Below are 16540 nucleotides of genomic sequence, written 5' to 3'. Positions count from 1 at the left end.
AACATTTAGAATGAACATAATTTCTTCTTTCCCCTCTACGTTTCTATTCCTTTCTAACTCTTTTTCCCCTTTTTTTTTTGTTTTGGCCAGCCGATGGGGGGGGGGGGCGTAGTTACGCCACTGAGTAAGTGCACGCAAAGCGTGCCAACAACACTTACAGAGTGCGCGAAGCGTGCTCTTTAGGGGGAGATTGCAGGTTTCCCCCCTCCCGCACGGAGCGCGAAGGTTTTAGATATCTCATCAAATTTCAATCAAAATAAGACGTCTCTGGCGTCCCTAATACCCTTATCAACACGAATTCAATTGAATAGCTGTGATTAAAAACAAAACCCGTTTTCAAAATGGGAAAAGATTTAGGAATTTAAAATAATTCCTCTTACCGCCCGAAGCGCGAAGGATAAGACTTTTTTTTTTTAATCGAGAACAAAAGTGATATAAAATACCTACCGTAGTCACGTCAGATTTGATTTTAATTGAATTTCTTTAACTTAAACTAATACACGCAGTGATCTCTTCCCGCGAATGGCGAGTTCTGAATTGTATAATTTTCTCTGAAACTTTAACCTGCTCTAATTTTGATATTTCTTAGATAATACAAAGAAAAGGTAGCTCAAAATTTGAAAGGGATTGTGAAAGCTAGAAGAGGGACGTTCTTTTCCCATGCACGCGAAGCACGAATACTTCTGTGGAGTTATTTTGGAAGAAAATAATTGTGCAATTTTGCTCGACATTAAGCGCTTCCTTTTGTATGATGTAGAAACTCCAGTGATATTAAAAAAAATAAATCAATGGTGCAAAACCAAAACATGATCAGAGATGGATGTGCAGCGATATAGAATAAAGTTTTCATCGTACCTGCTTTTGCACGGCACGAATCTAATGCTTTCCCCTTTGAGCAGAAGCTTTGCCAACAAATTGCTTTTTTTTGGGGGGGGGGGAGGGGCGACTGCCCCTAAAGCCCCCTGGCTAAGCGCCTGATTAGACTAGCACATACAAAACTTGCTGTTTCAATTCAAGGGCCTTCAGTACACAAGGCACGAGTAGGCTGCACATTCTGACCCTTAACTCGAGTGAAGGGTTTGCACAGAAGACTAATATAACTCCCTCCACTTGCAGCTCCAATGCCTAGTCCAGATTGGACCTTGTCACTGATCTCTCCACTAGTGAAAGATCAGTGGACCTTGTTGTTTGGAAGTGCCCTTTCCCAAAGCTGACATAGAGGGCACATGACGCCCAATCTCTAATCAGCACCAATCCACTCATCTTGGAAGATGTATGTTTTTTTTACCACAGCTTTTTTTTTAAGACTAGCCAAACGTGTTTTGGGTATGTTTTTCCCCAAATTAGCTTTTTCCCCGGGGTCATATTCTGGCGACAACTTGTTTAGGGGCCAAGATGTGTAAATACAGCCAACGAAAAACTAATTTAGGGGGTTATTTTGCACACAGACCTGAGATAAAACACGTTTATATTAAATGATTTATCACTTTCTCTCAATATGTGAAACAAAGTTTGATTCCTCTCTGACCATGTGGGATTTTCATCGTTGTGATTCAATGAAGAATCCCGCTAATGTCAAATGTGCAAGCAATGAACTTAACATTGTATGATTCAAACAATCAACATAATAGGCAAAGTGAGTAAGTGACATGACTCTTGTGTTGGGCATATAAATGTTTTGTAAACTAAGCAAAATTTAAAATGTCATAACTTTATTTTGCTTCAAAATTTTGGATGAACTTTTCAGCATTTGTCTGATTTTCGATATTTTTCTCTTTCCAATCTACTTTTTGTTTGTGTGTTAATTGATTTGCAAAATACACATGGCTGCATGAACAAATAAACAGACAATGAAATAATATTAACAATCAGGTCTCCAGTATAAAGTACAGAAACGGCTCAGGGTTTTAATGGACATTCACAAAATAGGACAGACAAATTAGTAACAAAACTTTTAAAATTCATTCAAAATATAATTCAGGTGGATTGTGTTATAAATCTTTTTATAATACAGACATGCAGAAATCTGAACCATTATATTCTTTTCTTCAAATGACAAAATTTTCTCATCATTCTGATACAATGATTTGTCCTATTGGGCCTTTTTCCCAGTAGGTATAATCACGAACTGAAAATGATCATTGTTTGTTGATAAAATAGAATACAATGAAACAACCATAATAAAAAAAACTCTTCTTGAATTTCTACAAAAAAGTCATTTCAGGAAGGGATTATCTGCAGTTGTTTTGACTATGCAACAGTTGAGCTGATTTTGTGACAGCTGAGAGATCGAAGCTGAGTGTCTACAACATAACTATATATCAATGGGGCCATCCAATTTTGATAAAATATTCTGTGATTTTCTTAATTGAATTTTCTTTTAATTCAAAGCAGAACATTTCAGCCAGGGTTTCCCATTAATTCAATGTAAGCAATCATCATGGGTTCAGAGAAACTATAATAGAAAAGGTATACTTCAATGGGGCATACCCACCATCAACTAAAGATCTAGCCCTTTCATCCAAATGATACAAATGCAATACAATTCTTCACTTCACAGTGAGTGTACAATAGAAATTCCAAGTTGAAGACACAATGCAATAAATCTTCTATGAGGGTCAATGTCAACATTTTGGAAATAGTTTTACCCTGGAAAAAAAAATTCATAAGAGAATATGCAGCCCCCAGAATTAACATTTTCTTGAAGAATATTCAGTTGAAATAAAACTTTGATGCTCCAAAATCAATTTTTTTTCTAACACCGGACATAAACATGAAGTATTTCAATCTGAAGTATTCTCCCAAAATATTACAATAACGATACACTATCTGACAATTTGGTGAATTAACAGTCTTGCGCATCTTCACATCAGTTCAATGTTTTGGGCGTTGTTTTGTCTATAGCTCAAAGAATAGAATTCCTTCCAATTTGCAATATCACCCATTTTAATGTCAAAATACATAAGCCTTAATAATTGAGCCTTTTCAGATCAAGTGTTTTCATTTTGTTGATGAAAATGTTGTATTAAGTAAAAGATATGCATGCATTTCTTTTCTCTTATCATTTCCCTCAAAATGGGAGTCTTGATGCCAAATATTTTGTAAAAACATGTTAGAAAGAATTTTTAACTTTAATGTGTACTAAAAATGTCAAACATGAATTAATCAATACTTAAATTTTAATCTAAATGTATTGTTTTGTGTATTTCTTATGCATCTAATTTTTATATTTATCTTTTTATGTTTTTCAAGAGTGAATGTGTTCCAGAATTTCATTTTGATCGATCCTAAATCAAATAAGCAGTGATTTGCAGCATTCAAATAAAATTGGTACATGTATGTGCATTTTCAGTTTGTTATGGAACACAAAATTCCTGAAAAAAGATACATTTTCTCTTCAATCCAACATGCAATTATAAAATGAGGCATGACCTGCAACCCCTTGCCATTTTCAGAAACTTGTCATCAAAATGATCTAGACTTGAAAGTTAACATTTGCATCCTACTGGGTACCCATTTAAACACCTGGGTGAAGATTGGCCAAGTGTCAATTGACATGTTGCCAAAGAACGCTAGTGTCTCTGTGGGATTACAAGGCAAGAGTAAGAACCACTACACCACACCACTTTAACTATAACATTGACTATCATTATCATTACTTATTACAGTTCTTATATTGTAATTTGTTTTTACCCATGCACCCCAAGGTGTATGATATTTCATAAAATTATGTTATCTTAAACCTACCTACAATACATATTTCTATACCATGCCTAAAAACACAAGTAAAAGTTTGATGTTAAATCAAATCAAATGAAAACATAGTATATAAAAACATTACAAGTATGTACAAAATAGAAAACCCAGACAAATGGAAAGGAAAATGAACTAAGTAAGGAATGCAACCATACTATATAAAGAAATGTACTTTATGGTGCGGGGAGCCATATTAGTCTTAAAAATCAGGCTCCCAACATGAAATAGACACTTAGTGCAATCAAGACAGACATTTCTTAAAGGTCGAGTCCACCTCAGAAAAATGTTGATTTGAATCAATAGAGAAAAATCAGACAAGCACAATGCTGAAAATTTCATCAAAATCGGATGTAAAATATGAAAGTTTTGACATTTCAAAGTTTCGCTTATTTTTAACGAAATAGTTATTATGAACGAGTCAGTTACATCCAAATGAAAGAGTCAATGTCACTCACTCACTAATTCTTTTGTTTTTTATTGTTTGAATTATACAATATTTCAATTTTTACGAATTTGATGATTAGGACCTTCTTGCCTGAAGCACAAACTGTTAAAATAATGGAATTCCCACATGTTCAGGGAGGAATGAAACTTCATTTCAAATGACAATGACAAGAAAATAAAAACATTTAATATTTCATATAATAAAATACAAAAAAATAGTGAATGAGTGATGTCATCAGTTCCCTCATTTGCATACCAACCGAGATGTGCATATAACTGTTTTGCGAAATGAAGCAAAGCTTCTTATTCTACATCCGATTTTGATGAAATTTTGGCTTGTTGAATTTTTCTCTTTTTATTCAAATCAAGTTTTTGCTAGGGTGGACTTGTCCTTTAACAATACAAAGTATATAAACATGGCTCTCATTCAGAAATGTCAAAATAACAGTCATGAATATCGAGACAATAAAGATATCATATAACATATCATATTAAAAATACAAAATAATAACATAAGTAATGACGTAAACAATAAAAAAAAAGAGAAGACAAGTTTGATTTTAAGCTCTATTATTTGTTATATTGGTATCTATCAGATGCTTTTTTAAATTACATTGAAAGAATGGAGTGATACTGAGTATTCAATTTCTTTTGGTTAGTAAACTCCGGGGCCAGTAAATAAAAGAGCGAATTTATCTTATGATGTTTGAACCTTTGGAAATGTGCCCCAAGCTGTATGATATTCAGCATTGGACAGACTAACGATAGAACCAGATGCTAAATGTTAAAACTATACACCTTCAAACTTGGTTTGATGGTAGTATTACAACAAGAGCCTCAAGTAATTTATCTTTGACTATTACTATCTTTTTAACATAATTCAAATGATTTCAGAAAAAAACCATAAAATTAAATAATACATATAGGTCATTTGACAAAGGCATTTCAAATAGCTGTAAAGTTTACTTCAAGGCACAAAAATCATTAATTATTGAAACATAATTTTTAACCAAGGTGCCACATGCAGATTCTCTCTAGCCACAAGATAAATTTTATTACATGAACAAATTACATGGCATTTTTTTTTGAAGCATCAAATTAAAAACCACTAGAGCTAAACATAATTCCAAAGAAAAGATCAATCAGAATGCATGTTATTAAAATCAACCTTTACATCCCTGAAGGTAGGGGCACACCCCAAGAGTTGGGGCCCACTCTTACAAAGAACTGTGACCAATTCAAATCAATTGCAAACTGATCAGAAGAGATATTCTTTCAGTCGTGATCAATTTGAATGGATCAGAAAAACCTTTTGGGGCCCTTAAATACTGTTGCAAGCACATACAATTGTTGAGTCACATCTGCATTTGAAACTGTTTTATATATATTCAAATATATATTTATAAATATAAATATATGTATGTATTCATATTCTATATTGATACACTATTTCTACCCACATACATTGTTTACTATCACAAATAGACTTCTACATATTTACAAGATAACATATCCACACCCACACACACTCTCTCTATTACACTCCCATGCATAAACCAAAGCAGTTATATTCTATAATTTTTGTTTCATTCAGCACATAAATTAATTTACTGGCCAATCATTTTTTTTAGTCCTACAATCATTTCACGATCAACTTTGTATTCATGCTGATTACCTCCCCTCTCATATAAAAGAATCTAAAGCACTACAAATAGTTTGGGGGATTTAGGGACGGTTGCAAGAAAATATTTACCATCAATTGCAAATATTCTGCTCCAATGTTACAACTGATAAATCAACGTTAGCTGTAGCAAATCGGATTAAACTTCATGTTTCAAGGAACAGATTAGCAATCAATCACTAATTTGCAATTAATTGCAAGACATATGATTGTATTAGGGACCAAAAATAGACTTGCGATTGATCGCAAGTTTCTTGCAACACCCCATTAGTATTAGATTAAAATAATTTTTCAAAAAAATATATATCAATGACAACACACTTTTTGTGTACAAAAACTACAAATAACGAACAACAAACATACGAAAATACACATATATCAAACTTCGAATAGCGCCATTCCATGACCAAGCATTTTTGTAATAAATATAACTCAATGATTAGTTTGTTTGCTAAGTGCATAGTGTCCAACAAATTATTACAATAAACAGTGAGAGAATGGCAAGACTGCTATATATATGTATGAAATAAATTCTTTCAAAAATAGATACATATCAGTGAGATGAGTTGAGTCGTGGGTATAGTAATGGAAAATTTATTCCAATCAGACATAAAGACGTGAGCAACTTTAAAAACAGTATTATGTAACACCATCTAGCTTCATTCTACACAATGCATGATAGTACTCAGCAGAGCAGCAGTGTACACCACACAGAGAGCTATGTACACCCCCAAAATATTATGGTGTTACGCAATTAAGACATGAATTCGCTAATGAATCTATCTTGATTTATGAATGGCCCTTTAAAGGGGAAGTTCACCCTGACAAAAAGTTTATTGTAAAAATAGCAGAAAAAAAAAAAAAAAAAAATGACGAAGGTTTGAGAAAAATTCATCAAATAATTAAAAAGTTATTAGAATTTCAATTATTTGATTTGTGACGTCATATGCGAGCAGCATTCCTACATAGCGAATGGTAAAAAATCAGTGAAATGTCATTTTCTCAGAAAATTATAAATGGTTTTCACTGGAACTTTTGTATATCAAAAGACAAATCATTTCACACCCGATCATGAATAGAAAACAAAATTAAGTCATCAGCAACCATATAAAATTTGAAATTCATGCATTTTATATTACATAACACATGGGGCAGCTGCTCGTTTATGACGTCACAAATCCAAAACTTTAACTCTAATAACTTTCTTATTCTTTAACGGATTTTCCTCAAACCTTCACCAATATTTTTTACTATTTTTTCTGCTATTTTTACAACAAAGTTTTCTTCAGGGTGAACTTCCCCTTTAAAGGGGTTAAATTCAAACTCTGGTCTAAAGTTGTGGTTTAAATATGAATAGCCAAATGTGATAGGTAACACTAAAATATAAGTTCAATTTTCCAGTTCATTTGACACTCAAATCATTCATACCTGACTGGGAATAATTACTGGGATAGTTCTCTTCATCATTAAAATAAATATAAAGAAAGAGCCAGGTTAAGATAGGAAACATCTACTCTAAATGCAATTTTGAAATTTTTGACTATCCATATAAATAATTAAAAAAAAGAGTTAGACCATGGCCAAAGTTAAACCAGACTTCAAAATATGGGTCTTGGTTTGTTAAGCTCAGGTGATTCCTAGCGACCTTAAGGTTTTCCATCATGATGAAAACACTAGATGGATATTTAATTTTTATTTTGTAACTTGGGCAGAGTTACCAACTGCCTATAAGCTATTTAATAGCATTTCAGTGACATTTTCATTAATAAAACATTATATATATATATATATAAATATATATATATACACTGTGTGATACAAGTGATACAAATCTCCAATTTAAGGAAAAATATGTTGAGCATATAATATTTATATATGGCCTGAAAGAATATCTCCTCCTAAATAAATTGATACCATATTTATGTGGTATGTGTTAATGCTTGGATAATGAGGAGATATTTTTTACTGTGATGTAAAGTTCGAGTTGTGCCAAAGTAAGGCATGGCTGCAACATGTGCGTCCCCACTCCCATGATGGTATAATCCTACATGAGTTAGTAGACATATTTGCAAATCCCTTTTCAATGAATTAAACTTTAGAATGGATACTAAAAACTGTTTATTATACAATTCTAATTTTAATCATTGATAGGTGTTTTGCAATGGATTTTAGTACAACCCTTGTAGGATTATGAGATCATTGACATTTGGATTCATTAATTGCAGTCATGCCTTCCTTTAATGGAAATCAAAATTTACAACACTGCTACAAATACCTACAGAGATCCCAAGGGTGAAGACACACCATACAAATATGATATCAAATTATTTGGGAGAAGATACTCTTTCCACCCATATTTAATGATTATGTGTTCATGACAAATTTTCCTAAAATTTGGGATTTGTGTGGTGTCAAGTTTTTTTTTACTCATACAGTATATTAACAACTAGTTTCAAAATTTGTTTACATGGGGCCACCCTTGAAGTAATGACAAGATACATTGTATAACAAAAATTATTAATATAGTCATTCATATGAATACAAAATAAAAGCAGTGAAATAACATAAAACTAACCTATTTATGATAATAAATTATAGTTTTTCAACACTCCTAAAAAAAAAATCATAATGAAATCTCCGAAACTATCCTACATAATAACCCTTCTCTCTATTATGTATGTGTAAATGATTTTTAATCTTGTTTTGAGCTTAGATTAGATCTATTACAACTTCAATCATCTTTTTGAAAGGGATGTTAATTACCACTTTCCAATGGAGGACCCTAGCTCTTTCCATTGGAGTACACTAACACTTTCCACTGGATTATACTATCAATTTCCATTGAACTATACTATCACAATCCATGGTAGTATATGTGTCATTGAAGTATACTAGTAGTTCCATCAGAGTATACCAGCACTTTCAACTGTATTCTAGCACTTTGTATGGGGTATACTATAACTTTTTATTGCAGTAAACTAGCACTTTCCATTGGAGTATGCTATCACCTTCCATCGAAGAACACTAGCACTTTCCAAAGGAATATATTGGAAAATATTACCACTTTCTAGTAGAGTATGCTAGAACTTTCCATTGGTGTATGCAAGTATTATCCACTGGGGTATACACTTTCATTGGGGCATACTATCACTTTCCATCGGAGTTAACTATCACTTTCCATTGGGGGTATACTACCACTTTTTATTGAGGTGTACTAGCACTTCTATTGGAGTATACTAGCACTTTCCATTGAAGTAAATCAGTACTTTCCATTGGGGTTTACTAGCAATTTCCATTAGAGTATATCATTGCTTTCCATTAGAGTATGCTAGAGCTTTCCATTGGTGTATGCGAGTATTTTTCACTGGGGTATACAAGCACTTTCCATGGGAGTATCCTGTTACACTCCTTTGGAGTAAACTAGTACTTTTCATCTGAGTATACTATCACTTTCCATCAAGAGTATACTATCACTTTCTATTGGGGTACACTACCACTTTTCATTGAGGTGTAATAGCAATTCTATTGGAGTATACTAGCACTTTCCATTGAAGCACACTAGTACTTTCCATTGGGGTTTACTAGCACTTTCCAATGGAGTATTCTATCACTTTCCCTTGGAGTATAATAGCACTTTCCATTGAAGTATACTAGCACTTTATATCAGAGGACACTGGTACTTTCCATTGGAAATACTAGGAATTCCAATTGGATTATACAAGCACACTCAAGGGTATACCAGCCATTTCCATTGAAGTATATCAACACTTTCAATGAAGGTATACTGGCACTTTCCATTGGAGTGTACCAGCACTTTCCACTGGAATATACTAGCACTTTCCATTGGAGTATACAAGCACTTTCCATTGGAGTATACTAGTACTTTATATCAGAGGACACTGGTACTTTCAATTGGAAATACTAGCACTTTCCATTGGAGTATACTTCCACTTCCTCTGGAGTATACTAGCACTTTCCATCCGAGTGTACTAGCACTTCCTATTGAATCATACTACCACATTCCATTAAGGATATACTAGCCATTCAATTGAGGAATACGAGCAATGTCCATTGGAGTACACTAGCACTTTCCATTTAAGTATACTGGCACTTTCTAATGGTGAAGGTGAGGATTTTCTACTGGGATATACATGCACTTTCTACTAGGGTATGTGAGCACTTTCCATGGGAGTATCCTATCACTCTCCATCATGTAAACTATTTCTTCTCATTGGAGTATACTATCACTTTCCATTGGAGTACATTAGAACTTTCCATTGGAGTATACTGTCACTTTCAATCATAGCACACTATCATTTTCCACTAGCATATAAGAGCATTTTACATTGGGGTATGCAAGCACTTTCCATTGGAGTATACTGGCACTCTACAATTGTACATAACATTAGAGTAAATTGGTACTTTCCACTTGTGTATACCGGTATTTCCACTTTCTCACTCTTTGGAAAATCATTTTTTCAACAATTTCAACAACTGCATGATTTCAAAATTATTAAAATGATAAAATCATTCAAAAATTGGGATAAAACCTAACTATGTTAGGTTAATCTCTGTCTTTTGTTACTACAGTATCATCCTCATCATCCATTCCTTCAAATCTCACGCTACTGATACGATTGGGTCGAAAAGCAGAACTCTCCTTATTATCTGATTCCTCCTCCACCTCTTCAAACTGCAAAGGATTGAAAAGAACAAAACAAATTATGATTAAATTTTATGTTTAGTTCTGTAGATACTGTGCCAAAAGATAAGAATACATTAATAAATAATGGGATCTGGAAATCAGTGTATAATGTAAGAAATTACATTCATAATGCCCCCCTTTCACCCTTGATGCTTTGTGTGATAAATCTAAATTGTGAATTTGTAGTAAATTTTCATTACTTTTCTTCGAATTTTGCACAACTCTTGAGACAAAGTTTGTAATGCCCTTGTACGCAATTCTGAAGTTTTGTGCAATTTTTATACCTGTATGTGAGACAGAAAAAAGTTAAAAAACATAATTTTGTGTCAATTTCAATACAAAATGTGAACCTCAATTCACAGATGTGTGATTATTCTTTTAATCCAGTTCTCATATGCATTTGCTATCACTAATCAAAATTAATTAAATGCCTGCTCTTTGTGTTGGCAAAGTGTAAACATAAAATTCATAAAAAAAAATTGAAAAACACAAGTCAGGAAAACACAGAAATACACAAGAAATTCAAGTAATAAAATACTCCAACATCAATTCAATATTACCATTGATTTTGTAGCAAAATATCTACTATCTAGACAAAGAATATGGTGGATTCGAGATACAGTCGATTGCAGTGGACAGGCCAATTTGTGACCTAGGCATCGCACACAGGCGCAGGCAGCACACAGTGATAGTATACTGTAATGTGACTGTGATGCTTCAAAACTGAAAACCATATGGCAAAAGCAGAGGAAGAATTCACCGAAAACGGTCTAAAATTCGCAAAGAAATATGCAGCAAATTTCTCTCCCACCTCTGCGACCCTGGTAAACAGCATGATTTTATGCAAGCCAGCCAAGCCGCGTCGGCCAGGGCAGCATAATCGCATGCGTGCACTAGTGCACACAACAGATGTTGACTTCTTCCCATGGAACATTGCGAATTTCGGCCTATCCCCTGCAACAGATGTTGACTTTTTCCCATGAAACATTGCGAATTTCGGCCTATCCCCTGCAACAGATGTTGACTTTTTCCCATGAAACATTGCGAATTTCGGCCTATCCCCTGCAACAGATGTTGACTTCTTCCCATGAAACATTGCGAATTTCGGCCTATCCCCTGCAACAGATGTTGACTTTTTCCCATGAAACATTGCGAATTTCGGCCTATCCCCTGCAACAGATGTTGACTTTTTCCCATGAAACATTGCGAATTTCGGCCTATCCCCTGCAACAGATGTTGACTTTTTCCCATGAAACATTGCGAATTTCGGCCTATCCCCTGCAACAGATGTTGACTTTTTCCCATGAAACATTGCGAATTTCGGCCTATCCCCTGCAACAGATGTTGACTTTTTCCCATGAAACATTGCGAATTTCGGCCTATCCCCTGAAACCGATAGGTGGCGGACTGTATTCTGAATCCACCAAATTGGTAAATAATTGAACTTCTTAGAAAGGCCCTGGCCCTGTAACTGTAAAGAACTGACATGTATAACATTCATACCTCTTGTTTTTCAGCCGTCTGTCTCCTCAGGTCTGACTTGATAAATGCTGAATAACAAAAGGAAAAAATAAAAAGGAAAACAATTTGAATATTTCTCTTTTTTTTTAAATCTGACTTAGAATGAGCACTGACTTTATGTCCTTTTAGCAATCAAAACATAACCAGCAATTGCTAAAGGAACATTGAAGATAAACAGAAGTCCTTGGGTGGTATTCTCAAAAAATATAATTTCTTTTTGATATAAATTTTGACATTTCTCTCAGAGATGAGAGACTCCTATTATTGTCATAATTCAACATTCTGAACATTGTCTGTTTTCTGTCCTCTGTCTTATCTCTCTACATACCTGCCCATCTTTTTTACAGACATACCAATCACAATCACCATTTGTTCTGAGTGAATGCATTTCTAACTAATATGAAGGCCAAGGACATGTGGGGGCGTACAGTATATCCTCAATACACTAGCTGGCATTGCGCATATTAATGTGCTTGATTACAAGAAAGACAGAGAGCTGAGAAAGAAATTTAGTCCTAAGAGAGATAGAAAAAAATAGGAAAGATAGAGAGAAAAAGGGAATTATCATGTAGGGCCTCACTTCTTGTAACATGAAAAAAAAATCCTTTTGAAAATGGTTACGGACGAGGGAAACTAATACAGTATTATTTTTATCCTATCATTGTGTGCTTGACATACAGTAAGCATGGTATTGAATATTATGGTGTTTAATGAAATGACAAAGTTATGACTACTAGAACCTGTCATAAATGTTATATCTTTTGCACGTAACAGGTGTATTCCTTGTAGGTGCTCAAGAAAACAGACAAAATTGATGACAATATTGATGACGAAAGTCAGGACATCTACAAGAATACTGATTCTTATCATCATAATAATAATCTTATTGGATGGCTTTATTTCATGGAATATCAGGAATATTCCACTCATCTGCGATTGTGGAATATTGTGGAATTTACCCTAAATTTTGAAAATCTCTGGTATTCCATTCTGAGCCATCCAATATTTGTGCAGGAATGTGCTCATTAATGCTCCTTGGCTGACATGTATCTGGTACACAAACTATCGATGAAAAAATGGGTTGCCAAGTGTGAAAACAGTGGCTTAAATCTTCACTTTTTGCAGTTTTAGCTATAAAAATGAATCCCATCATTGTTTGATCTGTAAAAGCAATCTCAGGTAAGTTGTGTTTTGCCTGATTCTTTTATTAAAAACTTGGTTAAAATTTAGAGAAGTGATTTTACACTCTATAAACCCTGGTCAGGTGACTCTTGAAAATTAAATGAGTATTCAAATACCTTTACATGTAAATAGAGTCAATCCAATAAATGAAATATGTAATCAAATTTCATGGAAAATACATTGGAATGTCAAAGTAAGTGAATGACTCTTGATATAAGCATGATAGGAAATTGATATGATTTAGAAGTTAAGCTCTGAAATTAAAACAAAAAATAATGAGGTAAAATTTTAGCTAACTTTATGAATGCCTAAGACTATTTCCAACCTTATGTTTTGTACATCTACGCGGTAACCCACGGACTTGATTAAATGGCATGTTCTAAGCTAATCATTGCTGTTAGGGACATAGATGTGTCAATATTTTTGTGTGCGAAATTCATGAAAATGAAACCATCGCAAAAATACAGTGAAATACCACAGCATTTTGACCAGGTGTCTGGTCTTTTTCCAAGAAATAAAAATACAACATTGTCCCACATGTGCTTGCCTGTGTAGGTGATTTTTTTTCAGCTTAATTTTCATGATTTTACAAATTAAGGTTCATACGTACCAGATCTAGACCAATGATGATATGGTAACAAATAACATTGATTGAAAAGACCTACTCATGACATCGATATTAGCTGTAACCACATAACTTTGGCAAATAAGGGTAATTAGAAAGCACCATATCCCATAATTTGCATAAGTTTAAGACCACCTGTGTGTTGTGTATATATGTAGTACATGTAATAATCATAATCAACTGTAACAGTTTCATTACAAACTGGCCAATTATAATTTGTGTCGATTCTGAGTTTGATGTGAATGGTTAAAAAGGAATTAGTTCAAAGTTGTCAAACAGCTTGACTAATCTTTTTTTTCAAAAGCATTTTCATTACAAAATATTTTTTCAAACCTAAGTATTAGTCAAGCTATTGGACAATTTCTTTAAATTATTTCATCTTTAACCATTCAAATTTAACATGGAATCAACTCTAACAAATAATATATAGGCCAGTTTCAATGAAACCATTACAGTATACTACAATTATATACATGTGCTATACACACAAATTATCAGGTGGTCTTAAACTTTTGCAAATGATAGTAATTTTGACCTACCTGTCACTATAGTTCCAACCAGTAAGGCTACACACAGGAATAAATTGCCGGACAACGAATTGATTTCATTCACCAGTACTCCCATCACTAATGTAAAGATGATACCAAAGGTCTAAATAGATATAAGAAAAAAAAATTACAAGAAAAAGTGAATGACATAGTTAATCTTCCACTTGGCTAAATCTAGCAATGTAACTTAACAGCATATGATTGGCAGGTAAAACTGGACAAACATTAAAACAATTTAGGCATTGACTGTCGAGAACACTTATGCTATGGCGATCCTCTCATTGGCACTGCAAATAAGATCAGTGGTATCACTCTTACAACTCTCCAATGGAAACATACCCCAAAACCTCTTATTTGCTTAGTCTAATGATCTAGGACAAACAAATCATCCATGGTATAGTATTGTGAAACCTGTATGACATGTCCTTTCATATAAAACAGCTGATATCGTAGTATCCTAGATAAAAATTGAAGTGAAATCCTTGCTGGAAAATACACAATGTCACACAGTGTAACCAAAGTGTCTTCATACAGTGCACTATGTGAAAACATTCACACTGTAGGCACGTCGAAAGTGTGACTGTCCATAGCATGTTCACATGATGGTCGATTATGTTTCATATGTGATTCACATTGTTGAAATGCTCAAATTTAACAGTGTGAAGGTGATTTCACACTGCGTTCCACACTATGCACACACTGTGGGACACTGTCTTCTTTCCAGTCAGGACATGTAGTAAAGTACATGTGAGATATCACAGATCTTGGTTGAATTGTCAAAGCTCTGCGTAATAATAATAATAATTAACATCATTTATACAGCGCTTATCACAAAGAACGTCTCTAAGCGCCTTATCGGCTTGACAAATCACCAGTGAGAATTCTGCAATGAGAAACTTGCATGAATCTACTTACCTGAGCAGATGCATTCAACAACCCAGAGGAGGTACCTTCAGGTTCCGGGAAAGTAAGTTCAGCAGCAAACTCAAACCCAAGAGGGAGATAGCCAGTCATAAAGAACCTATTCATAATGGTGAAGTAAAAAAAAATCACCTGCATGTGAATGGCATATCCTTTTTGTGAAGCAATAATGGTAATAGAAAATATCATTTAAGAGCAAATGTTTTCTTTGCACTTAATACAATCCATAAGATAATATATCAATATCATATTGATTAAGCAAAATGTATAACATATGATAAGAAAGTATATGGCATAAAGATACAACAATGGTTAATGGCCATCTGCCTGTTCCTACAAATATCATACACTTTATTATCATTCTATCCTAATTCACACATATGGAATTTTAAACTTTAGCACTACTACAATTTTGAAACATAATTACCTTCGTTTATTCTATTATATAAGAGATCAGAATTCACACATACAGTGTCTACATAAATTAAGGGGTTATATTTTTATTTCTGTTTTATGGGGGTACTGCTATCTGGGGGTGTTTTACTAACTGGAAATTTCATAAAAGCCAAGTGCAATATCTGGTATAATATTGTTTCCAAGCCTTATATCAAATCCATCTCACTGATTCATCCATGCAATAGAATATTTACAGACATACTCACTCCCTCCAATCAATGTTCTCAAATTTCAGACACCTGACCAAAGGTTGGATTGCATCATTTCAGCTGTGCATTATTGATTGATTTTACAACTAGTTAAGTTTCATACTTATCCATTGATTTTTTTTGCTTAATCAAAAGGAAAACATTAATACGGTAGTGAATATCAGTTTTTAGTGATATCAGTCTTAGAAATGATATTGACACTAATATTGCATTTATGTTGGATTTCAAATTTGCTATGAGACTGCTGCGAAGTCACAGTCCCTCTTAAAATCTGCATTAAATGTATTAGAATAATAAATGCAAAGATCAATGGCTCAATTCACAACAGAGTAGGATATAATCTTTATTTCCTAGGGGCTATTTTTTTTTATAAACACAACAAGCAATTATGCAACAATGCAAATATCATCAGTTTGCAGCATGTAGAATATTGATTTTCTTAATGTTCTTGAATATTGTTGTGGCAGATCATGAGGCAACTTTAGAATAGAG

General features: G+C 33.7%; 1 protein-coding gene across 1 annotated transcript in view; it reads right to left on the bottom strand.

Moving 5' to 3' along the window:
* Positions 1–7160: 7160 nt before the first annotated feature.
* The window catches only part of LOC121423697 (feline leukemia virus subgroup C receptor-related protein 2-like), a 50165-nt gene continuing 40785 nt past the window's right edge, over positions 7161–16540 (bottom strand). Inside the window, exons 7-10 of the mRNA XM_041619126.1 lie at positions 15378–15483; positions 14454–14565; positions 12090–12136; positions 7161–10574 (exon numbers count right to left, since the gene is read on the bottom strand). Of these exons, the coding sequence (XP_041475060.1) occupies positions 10446–10574; positions 12090–12136; positions 14454–14565; positions 15378–15483 (394 nt within the window). The 3' untranslated portion in view covers positions 7161–10445. The remainder of the gene's footprint in view (positions 10575–12089; positions 12137–14453; positions 14566–15377; positions 15484–16540) is intronic.

Source organism: Lytechinus variegatus, chromosome 1 (genome assembly GCF_018143015.1).
Source record: "Lytechinus variegatus isolate NC3 chromosome 1, Lvar_3.0, whole genome shotgun sequence".
NCBI classification, from domain to species: Eukaryota; Metazoa; Echinodermata; class Echinoidea; order Temnopleuroida; family Toxopneustidae; genus Lytechinus; species Lytechinus variegatus.
Note: the sequence above shows the minus strand (reverse complement) of the source record. Positions and strands in the feature narration are given on the sequence as shown.